The following is a 14,260-nucleotide window of genomic DNA, read 5'->3' on the forward strand; positions in this document are numbered from 1 at the left end:
GGCATTTCCCGCAGGGAGCAACGTTTCACCAGCGTGCGCTGGACCACGGCAAGTGGCAGAAAACTGGGACCCTCCTTCGTAACCTAATCAAAACAATGTACCCCGCCCTCAAGAGATGCATCTTTTAGACATAATTTTGCACTAAATGGGATCATCACGTATACTTAGCTGTAGGTCCCTAACACAATGAAGCTTTCTCGAGAGAAGATAAATGCTTTTCCTGCAACAAACACGCTTTAAATAAGCTGATCTCAAGGGATGAACTAACTCAGTGGAATTACGTAAGATAACTCAACAGCATCACCTAATCAGACCTTATTTGATTACTTTTTTCCTGTCTTTTTTTTAATTGGAGCAATTGACACTGTACATTGCTTTTCCTTCTTTCTGCTGATAGAGGTACGCACCGTACCCCTGTACATACCTCTGACAGAGGTACATACATACCTTTGTACATACTGCACATACAGGTACATTACCACCTGTAATGAGACAGATGATGCAGAAAATTCATTGAAAATAAACCCCCAGAGAAAAAGAAGCCTGGTCAATTTTACTTCATAGTTGTTTTCCATTCTTAGTTCTAGGCTAAAACCTGCAAACTGGACTCCCCTCGGGTACAGAACCCATCACCAAGCATCACGCTCAGAAAACCTTAATTCACGCAAGTCTCTTGTTTACATTCCTTATTTCCTGACTCTAAAAGACGCTTTTGCTCAGTAACTTCAACAGTCACACCTGTGTCTGTGGCTTAGAGAGCCGGGACGGGGGTTCCCCTCGGAGCAAGGTGTGCGCCCTTCCTGCCTCCCAGCCCCCTCTGCAAGAGGCACGGACCCTGCACCACCGCCCTGTCTTGTAGGGACACTTTATGGATAAATTAATTGGAATGTGTGAATTGCTTAGCAGTCGTGGCACCATGGAAGGTCTATAAACAAACCGAAATGAAAGACCATAGGTAAAGATTTCTGATAAACTGAAGTCATTAAAACCCATGAGTTAATGCCCGAGCATAAAACAATATACTAACCCTTGTCAGTTTTGCTTTTTCTAAGCATCACAAAAAATCTGTGAAAAAAATAACTTAAAGCCAAGCACATCTAGATTCTTTAAAAAGTTCAGATACAAAAGTAGATCTCTAATACTTTTCATATGCATAATTTTTTTAACTGAGTGACTGTAGATGCAACAATTTAATTAAAATACTGACTGCTAATACTTCTAGCCTACTTATTTGAAGAGCTGTTCTTTAAAAAGACACTGAACAGAAATACTGGCTGGTAAAAGGCATAACAAGCTCTAATAAGATTATGTGTAATAGCATTTGATCAAATCCAGCATGTCAAAAATATGGAAAAGTACACATAAATTAAGGAGTTGATTTTCCCCCCACTCTCTAATTTCTGCATATATGACTTAGTGACTGTAATATATGGTGTAAAAATGTTGTTTTGGATCACTGCTTTTTTATTACAGTCTATAATATATCTATATATTTTATAATAAAACTGTCTCTAAACTATCAATTATAGATGTATCAGGTTTATTGCTGCAGCGCATTTGTTTTCTATTACATCCTTCCCCACAGGAATGAGCCCCATTCTGAATGCACATGAACTGGAAGAAAGAGGATTTTAGATACTGTAGGATTTCTAGATCCTTCTCAGCAATTACTTGGATGTATATACACATATGCAGAGATGACACACTTAAGGCATCTTCTTGTACTTTTTTAACGTCTATGTTCCACAGAAAATGGATATTTGTAACTATATATATTTTAAAGAAAGGACATAATCATTTAACTGCAACAATACTGAATGTTTCTCATTTACAGTGAATTCTATTTGCTTGGATTTTTCTTTTTTCTTTAAGATACATGGTTCTCTTAGGCCCTGTTAAATGGGGAATAGCTAGAGCTGTGTTTCCTCCACTTGAACTGGTCAGGCTTGAAGCCTTTTCATCCCAACACAGTAACGTTCATTTTCCTCTGATCCGTACCCCCAAAATAACAGAACACCTTTGACGATGCCTACTTTCAAAGGATCTGCAGAGAGACATTAGGTCTCGCCACCGTTCAAGCTGAGGTTCTCCATCCCCCCCAAAAAGAGGGGCGGGAGGGCGTGAAATAAAAGAACCTGCAAGTCAAAGATAATGGAAAACACCGATGTTAGCAGAAAGATGTTCTAAGTTTCCTACATAATTTCCTTAGACTTTGTTAGTTGCTTCCAGCCTACCAGGCAAATTGGATTATTCTGCCCGTTCTGTTTTTATGGAAGGCTTTTAAAATGTTGTCTGATGGTTACTCAATTGCTAGTCCCTTCTTCTGTGTAAAACTCACTTAGGATCTGAATACCTCATATCTATAGGAACCTACATACTGTTTGATAACACCAGTCAGGTTAGCAATAAAGGTAAGAATACATTTTAATTCCAATAATTTAGTCTTCTTTGCCCTACTGCATTATGCGAACTATACTGCTCTTGAACACTGCCCTGTGACCCGTCACTTCCTATTCTCCATGCCAAGAAGGAACACCATGGACACCCTCCGTCCGCTCATACACACTAGGCTTTTTCTTTCTGGCATAATGTGGGAGGCTGGTGAATAAGAAATTAAGCGGAAAGCTCCTTTTGGTCTTCAGTGGATTAAGAACAATACTCTCGTCACACTTTCAGACCTCTGTACCATAAATTCAAGATTTCCTTTATTTGCTCACCATCTAGTTCTTTGCTAGTTTATTAAACGTGGTATCTAAAGAGACTGCTAGGGTTTTAATCTACCTATGGGGAATGTCTCCTAGATCATCAGGATTCCCCTAACCCAGCAGCAGAACAGGACGTAATTAAACCTCGTTTAGAAATCTCCCCATGCTTTTTTTTTTTTTTTTTTACAGTTCTATAATGATACTAAATTTTCTTCACAGACAAAAGCTCTTATAACAGGACAGTTTGTTTTTATCATCTGTGAAATCAGAAGGTTAAAAAAATAAAAATTAATAAACACTAATGAAACAGCTATGGGTAAACAAATGAGTTTTCCCGAGATTACCTGGAACAGGTACCCAGCCCCCAAAGCGTGTGTCCATAAATTTGTATGTGCCGGTCCCAACCAAACTTACACCACTCAGTGAACAGTCTGAATTCTACAAAACCCTAAAACACTAGCAAAAACCCACCAGTTTGAACTTAAGGCTAGCTGTGTGCTTGCACAGCTTGCATAATGTAAAATGCACTGCAAAGACTCATGACAATAATCTTGTTCTATTACATGTAATTACCAGTAATGGCATGTAGTGATCTGAATTCTTTACAGCTGTTGAAACTCAATGACAATGTCTTCTGTAAGGGTTTATGGCAAGAGGAAGAAATCCAGCTGGGTGCCAGCATTTGTGGGAAACAGGTCATGCAGGGCTCAGTCTTTAACTGGTGGGACTACTCACATGTTAAACTTAATGTTTACATTCTTCAGCCATTTGAAGATAGAAGGCTGAGCAGCTTCCGAAGCTGAAATGTACTGCTTTGAACAGAAATAAAAATTACACAACTGAAAATGTCTGCTGGTTTAGATTTATGGTGTCAGGTCCTTTTTTTTTAAAATCACTAAGCCTGTTCAGGCTAGAGTCTATAAACACTATAGAGATGCCTTTCCTTTTAGACATACTTGCTTTTTACTAACTCCTAAATTTATTTTTGAGCGTTATCACTACCTACACCCAATCAGGTTATTTCCTGTATATGTTGTAAACATATAGACAAAACAAGTTGGACAGAAGGTTGTGCAACAGCACAGTAGTGGGACCTGCATCTCTAACATGCAAAAAGCTGTTTAACTTTCTTTTAGAAGAACTATATGCACATCCACTAATTATGTATGCATGTTTCACAATTTCTAATCATAAAACGCAGTTAAGTCATATCTAAATTGATCACAGATAATTATCAACAGAAATTTATCTCAGTATGTAAAAATACTACAAAATTTTCATCAATTTTGTTTAATCAGTGTCCAGATTTCCCAATTCACTACCACTTTTATGCACTTGATCAAAAAAGCCCATGTACAGCATTAAGTGCGTCTCTCTCACAGAGAGGGCACCTACGTTGATGATGCTTCATAAGGCTTAGTGCAATACAGTAGTATTTCTAATTAAGAAGTCATTATTCACCTTAAGCAGAAAGCCATCAGGAAGCTCAAAGCCAGCTCAGAGAAACGACAGGAAAAACAGGGCAGAAAGTGTAAAAGGAGAAGATACACCACATTAAAACTGTCCAGCACCACCTTATTGAATACATATGCTTGTGCTTAGCAGTGATGGCAGCTGAATTCAAGGACACAGGCAGGTTTTCATCACAGCCAGGGGTTAAATTATTTATGAAAAGCAGACTGGATTCTACGTTGCACTGAGGCACAGTTATCTGTTAACATTCTCATGGCATGCTACTTCTAATTCCTTTGTACGTATTCATCAGAGAGTTAAGAGGGCTTTTTTAAACTGCCAAAGGTAGAACATCCTTTTTTTTTTTTCCCCCGCTTGTTACATTATCTGTAAAGTAGCTAGGACTAGAAGTTCTTTTCTACTCCAAAAGTAGCCAGCCTACTTTGAAAGTAGCAACACACGTGCTTTTCATTGACAGAAAATATTTATTTACAATGGCATTTACATTTAATGATATTAAAAGTGTACAAAAACCATTAAAAATGCACAGCAATTGTAAGGAAAATGCTCATGCTTCATCACATAAACAGCTGACAGGAGCCAAAAAACACTCCCTCAGAGAGAAATCATCCCAGAGTTTTCTATTGCTTGTTTTCCAGCACCTTCCTTTCAAGTACCAGGTACTAGTCCCCTGTCTGGAGGAGCCTGCACTGCCTCTAACGAGCATTTACTGCTCACTAGCCTAACAGGCCATGGCAATGGCCACAGAATGCTGTACGGCCAAGGGGAGAGCATGGCAGCCCTTCCAGGGACCAAGGGGTGTGCACTCGAAAGATGAGAAACGCAGTGATTTTGTCAATCGTTACAATAGTTCCCCTAGATTCGTGGCTTTCCACCTGGGTACAGAATCAGTCTGCTGGGCAACATGGTAGTTTGTAAAAACAAAACAAAACAAAACATATTCCCCAAAAGAGCTTTCATGGTAAAATGCTCCCAGTCAAGTGCTCCAAACATGGATGAAACATGAGTTTTGGAGTTTGCTCCTAGCCTGTACGATCAACTACTTTGGAAAAAATAATAAAAAAAAACTACAAACCCAGATGAATCGGATTAGAATGCCAAAAAATCGGAAGCCTCACAGTGACAATTCATCTCAAAAGTAACTACTCAACTACTGCTCAGTCACAACATCCACTTGTATATTATGAATTGAGAACAGCAGGGCATGTGTTAAAAACTGGTGCCTGACTTAAGATTCTAGTAAGAGACATAATTTTTAAGATGCACTGATCCTACAGTAGCTGTAATGAAGTTTTTTAAACACATACTTAAGAAACTAGTTTTATTCACTAATTATTGAATTTGTGGACTGGTGTGTTCACTTGCTGCTGTCACGGAGGTGACAAACTCCCCAGCCTTTCCACCTGCAGGCTTTTGTCAAGCCTTTGCCTGTTACACCTGTGTGGAACACCACTCAGCAAAGCCAAAGCTTGATATTTTTACTGAATACTACCATAAGGAATGGAAAGAAGGGATGTGAAAAACACAGTATTGATTTAGAGATATTTTTAAATTAACTTGAAGCTAATAAAGAAACTCTGGTGCATCCTAGAATTCAGCATGGCAATTTAGTGAGAGGAGGAAGGAAATCTGGGGACACGCTGCAAAACTTAGTGCCAGCTTGTCTCGAGCTCTGTGCTCTGATAGTAATTTCAGCCAAGGCTGTAAGTGGTAAGAGTCAGAAGACTAAGTTACCCACTCAGGAAAAAGAACAAATGCTTCCAGAAAAGCTAAGAGTAACCGTCATTAATCATTTTCAGTACTTACTCCCTTTAACATCCCACTGGACATTCATTAAAGTTGTGCTGGTTATTCTGGCTGTTGCAAGAGAAAAGCATAGTCCAAATATCTAGTTTAAAGGTTAATCCAAGTTTCAAATCACTGTCTGGCCACACGAGCAGAAATCACTCTCAGCAAGCTACTAAAACGTAACAAAAATTTTTGTGGATCCCACCAAAAGAAGTTACAAGAAGTCTTGTACTTTTATAGAATGTGACATATCCTTACTCCCAAGTGAACCCAGAATGTTTTAATACGAACTCCTAACACCTAAGTATGAGTCCACTATAATTTTAAGCAAAAAAATCCTGACTTCAGCTACACGGAAGTTAGAAAAACTATTTTCTTTGGTTCTAGGGCAAACGGTGCATGAGCACCTGCTCTCAGTAGTAAGTCAGCAGCAGCTGGCACAGGCGTGGGGACAACAGAGAGATTATCGAACCTTGCATTGACTCTGGGAAAAGATTTGTGTCAGTCAATAACCAAGACAATTAGCAAATATAAGGGATCCTAGAAGGGATATGCAGGTAGAAGCCATTTAACTTGCTCTTTGCACTTTAGAAGAGCACCAAGACTGAGCAAACTGGGAAGCAGCAGGTCTGCTGAAGTGCTGGCAGAGAGCAGAGCACGCAGCATGGGCCTGAGCTGCAAAGCACTATGCCTTCTGTACAGGGGTGAAGCTGAACAGACAGGAGAATTTTCAGCTCAAGCACAAAGGACCAATTTTCTAGCAATTGAAATATGAAAAGGCTGTAAATCATGAGGACAAAAACACACGCAATGAGCAGACTACCATGAACTAAAACAGAAAAAAAAACCCCAGCATGTAACATCATACAGTGACTTGCAAACACATCTAATCTAGTGGTGATCTTGGGGCTAATGACAAGAAACATAGCAAAATAAATAAAAACCCTCGGTGCAAAAATAATTTAAATGCAGGAGCAAAACAATGATTTGAATAGTGTTACAGAAACATAATAGACATAATACCTTCCATTCAAATTTCAATCAAGCAGCAAGGAAAAGATGAGCTCAGGTGAGAGACAGAAACCAGGAATGTCTTATCACTCCTACTTCAAATTTCTGAACAATCAGTGCTCTTATTTCCAGTTCTCTTCCTGTGCTTTCCTGTATCACCACCACATCCATAGACTCTGTCAGTCCTCTTTCCTACCACCTATTAATTTTGAAATTTAAGAAAATTTTTCCTCTTTCAAATTTAAAGATAATACTGATGACCCTATTTAAGTAGAGGAATACTTTTTTTATATGTTTCAACTCTAAAAATAGGTCCCTACTAAGCAAATGTTTTGCAGATCGTGGCTGTATAAATATCTGTGAAGCTCTCTAAAATACCATGCATCCCCATGTATCATTTTTAATTCCACAAGGACATGAATGGATCAACCAGTGAAAGTCATCATGTGTGACTGAACAGAGAGACAGGGAAAAAGATGGTGTTGAAAACTTACCAGGGATTTTGTGCGATAAAACCTAACAAAGAAAGGGAGAGATGTCAACAGGAAAAAATGGGATAAAACAATCCAAAGAGTACTTAAGTAACTCAGATATATTAAAACCAGGGGAAAAAAATATGGAGAATATATAAAAGATGACATATATGGTTATGAGAAGAAGGAAGGCAAAGGAGCCCATCACCAGCTTAAGTGGGGTTCCAAACAAAAAGTGCTGGTAACAACTTGTGGAAAATGCTGTTCTCACATTCTTTTACTAATGTCACAAGTAGATGTGAACAAAACAAGTGGTATTTGATTCAAATTTCTTCTTCATGTAATAAAAGAGGTGTGAAACAGGCTTCCCATGAGGGACTGTTCTTTCAAGATCAGAATAGAGGATACAAGAATGACACAGACCCCACCACACTACAGACAGATGGAATACTTTGAACTCCGTGCTTCTTGAAAGGACTACCAGTTTAGGGGTTTTTTCCCCGATTTGAAAGGAATAAAAAAAAATCATCAGACAAGATGAATATTATACTGGCATTTCAGCATGGCGTTCCCCTCTGTGATGCAGCCTATGATTGAATCTGTATTTGGATCTACAGGTAAGTGCACTCCACAACATGTTACGTATTTCCAAAATAAGCGTAAGGGAATGACGTGGAGGTTTGCAGGAAAGTAGCCTGTGAGCATACTGCAATTGTAACGGCAGTGTATGTTCTCACAAATAAAGCAGAACTTTCTTGGAAAGAAATGTTGACTAGGGCAGGAAAATTTTCTCCCTTCAAAGCAGAAAAGCATTCAATTCAAATCCCACATCTACACCTGGCACGAATAACTCCTGGGCAGTTTTGCATATCCCTCCATGTTAGCACCAGAAACATTGTCTAGTATTTCAAAATTTAAGTTTTCCAATTTTCCAATTAAAGCATAGGCAGAAACTTTGTTAGTCAAAAACATCACGCTTCCAGGGAAAGAGATGTTAGCCTGAAATACTTTTTGAACTCTGCAATAAAGTGTCAAAAAAAGTTTTTAAAAAAGCTTCTGCAAAGTTCTAGAATATACATAAGGCCAGGATTCTAGAATATTCTTTAAAAGCCAAATGACATGGACAAAAGAATCCAAGACGGAGAATATCCATCCATTTGTAAGTGCATGCACAGCAGAAAAAGAACAATTCAGACCCACTCTTTGGCAGTGCTGAGAAACAAGAAACTTGAATTTTTCTTAAAAAATGCTCTTGCCTGCAGTATTTTAAGTCGGTCTTCTTTGTTACAAGACTAGCACAAAAGCAGTAATATTACTACTAGAGATCGTAGGTTTTAGTATTCTGGAAATACAAGCTGAAGATACAAAGTTATTTATGGGACTTTTGCTTTTTCCCCCCCTGCATTTTGAGCATTTGTTAGATGAAACCACCACCACAACAGATACCTGGTAAACTGCAACCCTGCAAATCATCTGCGGCTCTAAAACTGTGGGCTCGAACCACCAAAAGAAACGTCAACTAGATCATTGATTTAAAATAAAAGGCAAAAGAGAACAAGTGTTTACCAGGCAGATGTGATTCAGAAAGAAGCTCTAAGGAATCTTTACATTTCTCTCAGTGCTTTCTGTAGCAGCTTTCACTTGTTAATCTTACACACACCACAAGAAATAAATCTTTCTAGTCTCAGAAACGTACAAACCAGTCCACATAACAACAATGAACTGGGTCCATATATGAAACTACAGCGACAGGAGAGAGAAGCTACAAAGCAGTGCTTTGAGGAAAGCAGCATGTTTGCAAAATATTAGGAAAAACCGAGTAGGTCAGGCACGTAAATAGGGAGGGAAAAGTCATCCCCAGCAAAAGGTGGTACCCTGAACCCAAATGGACCTGTGCTTCCAAATCACACACTCCTTACAGCGCTGGCTGTGCTGTGCAGGCATCGCTCAGCTGAGAAATGGAAAACTGTGCTATTTCTCTTCTAGCAAGCTGGACTTCAGCAATCTTCTGTAAAACACAATTACTGATAAATTGAGTCAGTGACTGTGGGGGAGGCAGTCAAGCCTCCTCTTCACTGGCACAGCTCTACCTCCATATACAGTCTCATTCGAACACTGACAAGCAGAGATCAAAACAAAGATGACTTTCCTGAAAGATGGCATTGTTTCTGTTTCAGGAAAGGCTATGTAAGAGCATGCCATTGCTCCTGAAGCAACCCACTGAGGAAACCAAAAAAAAAAAAAAAAAAAAATTTGTTGGCAAAATGATGCAAGGTAACAGTTCTGCCAAATGTTTGATTTTTAATATATTTGTTAATACAGAAACCCTGTATTGGGAAGCAAGGTGCATTTTTAACCTTAAAAAGTTAACAAAAAGAAAAAGAAGCTTTAACAGGTATAATCCCATGTCAACAGTTTATTTTCAGTGCAAGTTAAAATACAGTTATTGCTTTAGTACACAGAATACACCTTCATTGGACTAGTCTCTATTTTTGGAATACATATGCCCTTGTGAATTATCTGCTGCTAGAAGATGCAGTTTTACAAGCATCAATGTGTCATGAACGTGAGCAACTGCAATACAAGCACTACATCGGATTAAAAGGTACAGCAGGCTGAGAAACACCTGGCTTTTAAGAATAACAGATTCTTCATCTATTGGAGACCGGGCATTAATCATTTCTACTCCATCAGCAATATCCTGATCTCCCAAAGACTGCACATCAGTGAGGCTGGTTGTGCCTTTGTATCAATGCATCTTTCATAGAAAAAGAAAACACTAGGGGGTTTAAATTCTTTTATATGACGTCTACAGCAAGATGCAGTATGCATGACAGGTACATTCTACGGCAAAATAAGCAGCAAACCCCATTAGTCCTGCTATTATGTACAACCAAACTTTTACAAAATTTATAGCAGTTTTAAAATATAAAGCCTGCTTTATCTTCCTATCATACAGTTTTGTGGAATCTTTTCTGCTACCGTGTGAATGAAGAGAAACATTTTTTTTTTTTTTGCGAGGGACAGATCTTCTAGAAGAAAAGTGCAATTTGCCACTTTTTACTACCAGGTAATTTATTCAGACTGATTGGAACTGGAATTATCACACATCTAATCAGTAAAATGTGACCTAAACCAGCAGGGTTGCCAGTTGCTACTGTGCAGATGTCCAGTTCACAGTAACCAGCATCAAAGCCATAGACTGTAATAAACTGAAAAATTAATTCACTTTTCACTCCTAAACTGGAATCCTCCTTTCTGTACAAGGATGGCAGAGCAGACACTTCAGGAAAAAATATCCTGATATTCCTTGTGTCTAGTAAACGCAACATTAAGATTTTTTAATATGGCACTTCAAAGTAAAAGTCAAATTAAATTCTAATTAAAATTCCCCAAGTTGTTAATATCGAAATACCACTACTAAACTATGTTGTTAGATACTTGTGATAATTGCTGCTTCTAAGCATTTTTCAGGAAAACTTGTCTCATGCCTATTCCTTACTTGCATTTTGACATCTTGCAAAAAAAAAATAAATTTAAAAGCTTATTGAGATACCAACATTCTATTGGAACAGAAGTTATGAATTTGGTCAATAAAATATTGTGCAATAGGTTAAAAATAACCTCTGGTATTTCTAGTATTTGTGTGGAATATAACATCATTACTTAAAACCTTTTTGAATTTCAATGAAGTGCTATGGCTTCCTATAAATGTTGCAGTGACAACAGCTGACAGGACAGTTTTGCAGAAACTAACCCAACTTCCAACTGCTGTACAAAGCACAGAGACTGAAGTGCCAGTATTTCCACCCAGACTTACTAGGAACAGACATCCTCACGGTGAAATTGTAGACTGAAACACACACAGTGAGTGCTCTTAGGGAGAAAGACTGTATATTCCTTGAAGAACTCCATGACGCAGGGAAAAGAAAACAGCAAAGTGGGAGAGAAGCAGGCAGCATGTGCAGAAGCCTCTGAGCAAGCAGGTGTTTGATTTTTGTTTTTTTGTTTTTTGGTTTTTTTTCAGACAGGATGCAGTAGTTACATCTCCACAAAAACAGCTGGCAGGATTGCACCCGCTATTTAAAGCCTCCACCATTCCAGTTTTATGCGAAGACAGAAATTCTACACGTTTAATACTAGCATTAAAGCTTCTGATTGCATTTTTATGAAAGTCCTGTTTGAAATTGTCAGCAAATGCAATACACACTACAGAAATGATCAAGCTAACATGCTTATGTAAGTGACTGGAATGATCATTTTTGTCCCCATTCCTCTGGAAGCAAAGGTTATTACTGATAAGCTGGGAATAGTGTAAAAGATAGAACCTACCTTTGCCCAAAGATCTCCAGAATACAACTGCAGAGTATAAATCAATTTAGTGTAATTAAAGAATTGTCTGAGTGAATCCAGCTTTTTATGTTCCTAGTCTTAATACCGTATGCTTACTTGTAAGTCTTTGGAGAACAGGGATTTCCAAAAGGAGAATGGTGATCCACAGAAATCCATACTGGTCAACGTTACTGATAATTCCTAATCACCAGACCTAGCAAACTAGCCAAGAGAATAACGATTTTGAGAATATATCTACTGCTAAAGAGAAAATACCTTATACATTCATTTTAAGTAGGTGGGGTTCCAGCTAGGGAAGCGACGGACGGCACCATTGCTGTTGGAGGATTTAAGAGCCTAAAGCAAGATCTGTAGGGAAAAGACATCTTTTTATCTGACACCTTTTTAACCAGCTGTATCAAATGACCAAAAGTAAGCAAGTTCCTGCGTCCTTAAGACAGGTCAGTGTAGCCTTCTTAAAAAACAAAAAGACCAAACAACAAAACCCAACCCTTTTTTCTAACCGTATCAGCTGGTCTAATTTAAAACACTAATTCTGGCTATGAATTATGCACGGATAAGAAAGAGCAGAAGGCAGGTGTAAAGAAAAGGCAGGATTCTTCTTGACCAGGCACGAACAGCAAGCAGTAACACACTGCACCAGATCAAGCTGCAAACCTAGTCAACTTCTAGAAAATAGAGACATCTTGCTAAAAATTTTTAGATCTTTTAACTATGCCATATAGAAGTATGCTTGGTCACTGTCCAGACAGTATTCACTGGGTGCAGCTGTTCCTCGCCACTAATTACAATTCAGAAGGGGGAAATTTTGTCTACAGATTTTGAAATGTGTTGTTAGACCTTTCTAAGCTCATCCGTAGTAGAAACACCAGAAGAAAGCCGGCATGAACTTTTCAAGTGCTTGAAAAGTAGTATGTTTCAAGACAAAAAATCTTCTATTTTTTTTTTAACTTGAAGATAATTGCAGTCTCAAAATTATATTTAATATTGTGCATTCTGTCAAAAGCTTAAACTTGAAAATTAAGAAATTTGGTTTTAGACATAAAGGTCAGTCAAGACCTGGGAAAGGTGTGGGCATGAACACTGAGATACACTATGTAGACCAGCTTTTGCTTAAAAGAAAAGAATAATTAGTCTCTAACATCCATTTCATTTCATCTAGACATAAAAGCTGATGCCTGCAAACACACACCAAGCCTACTTATGACTCCTTCGGAGAACTTGAAAACATGAATTAAGAAATGCACCTTCAAAAACATAAATGACAAAGCAGACAGACAAATCTAAGCTGCTTCAGTTTGAGAAGTAAAGCAGCTAAACTTTTTTTTTTTTTCCTTTAAAGCAAACTTTCAATCTATTTTAAGTGTGCACATGCCTTAAAGTTTTACACCACTACCTGCACCATCTATTTAAGGACTGCATAACTTTAGAACAAACAAGAAAGCAAGAGAGTAATATTAAGTCCATAAATGTACCACTGGGCACCATTACAAAAGCTGCATGTTTATAGAGACTGACTGAAATTATATATGCATATACAACAATTGCATGTAACAGTGTATCTCTACAGAAATAACTTTTAACCTCACTGTTACAACATAATCAGAAGGAGCTCTGAAGACACTGACAGCACACTATCACATCTTCCATCTTATTTGCAAGACATTTTCATTGCTTGCAGGAGGACTCCAAGCAAGGACTTAAACTTCAGCAATGATGAAGTCGAACAATGTTGGAATGACCAAACGTTTATCACCTCTGGAAAAAGTTCCACTAAACATTAAGAAACCTTTACAATCCAAATAGATGGTGTGCATTTCCTCAAGCATGTTAAAAGCTGGAACAAACTAAAAAAAAGGATTTTTTGATACAGTCTTTTGAAGGTGAGTTCCTTATGCCATCATATACGCTGTGTACATCTGAAGGTCACTAAAAAATTAAGTCACTGGGATTTTTTGTTCCTTTGTTTCCCCTTTGGCAAAGCAGAGGAATTCAGTATCACAGGGTAAGTCAGGTTGGAAGGAACCTCACCAGTCTCTTGTTCAACCTCCTGTTCAAAGCTGTTGGGGTCAGACCAGGCTGCTCATGGGTTTATGCAGTTTTATTTTGAAAACCTCCAAGGACAGAGACCGCACAGTCTCTATAATTAAAGAAAACTCTCACACCCTTCTAGAACAGTATTAAGAGAACAGCAGAAAAAAAAAAAACAACCTAAAAGCAACTGAAAATGAGTTTTCTACTGGACAAGAGGAGATAAACCAAATTGTTTGGGAGGGTGGGGTTGGGTTTTTATTTGTGGGTTTTTTGTTTGTTTTGTTTTGGGTGGGTTTTTTTAAAACTAACTTTACCGTAATACTTATTTTTCTAATGGCACCATACCAGGAGCATCAAATGAGTTTGAACTCAGACTTCTAGGGATTCCCATTAGATCTGTAGTGGGAATTATGCTGGAAATTA

General features: G+C 38.2%; 1 protein-coding gene across 4 annotated transcripts in view; it reads right to left on the bottom strand.

Annotated features, from left to right (window-relative positions):
- Nucleotides 1–14,260, bottom strand: part of WDR33 (WD repeat domain 33) — a 71,357-nt gene that overhangs the window by 22,279 nt on the left and 34,818 nt on the right. Inside the window, exon 8 of one of the 4 annotated variants that reach the window (XM_055817134.1) lies at nucleotides 9,852–12,004. The exons of 1 other annotated variant lie outside the window; for it this stretch is intronic. In XM_055817134.1, the coding sequence (XP_055673109.1) occupies nucleotides 11,997–12,004 (8 nt within the window). In that variant the 3' untranslated portion in view covers nucleotides 9,852–11,996. 2 more of the 4 variants (XM_055817132.1, XM_055817133.1) reach the window with 2 other exon arrangements.

Source organism: Falco peregrinus, chromosome 12 (genome assembly GCF_023634155.1).
Source record: "Falco peregrinus isolate bFalPer1 chromosome 12, bFalPer1.pri, whole genome shotgun sequence".
Lineage (NCBI taxonomy): Eukaryota > Metazoa > Chordata > Aves > Falconiformes > Falconidae > Falco > Falco peregrinus.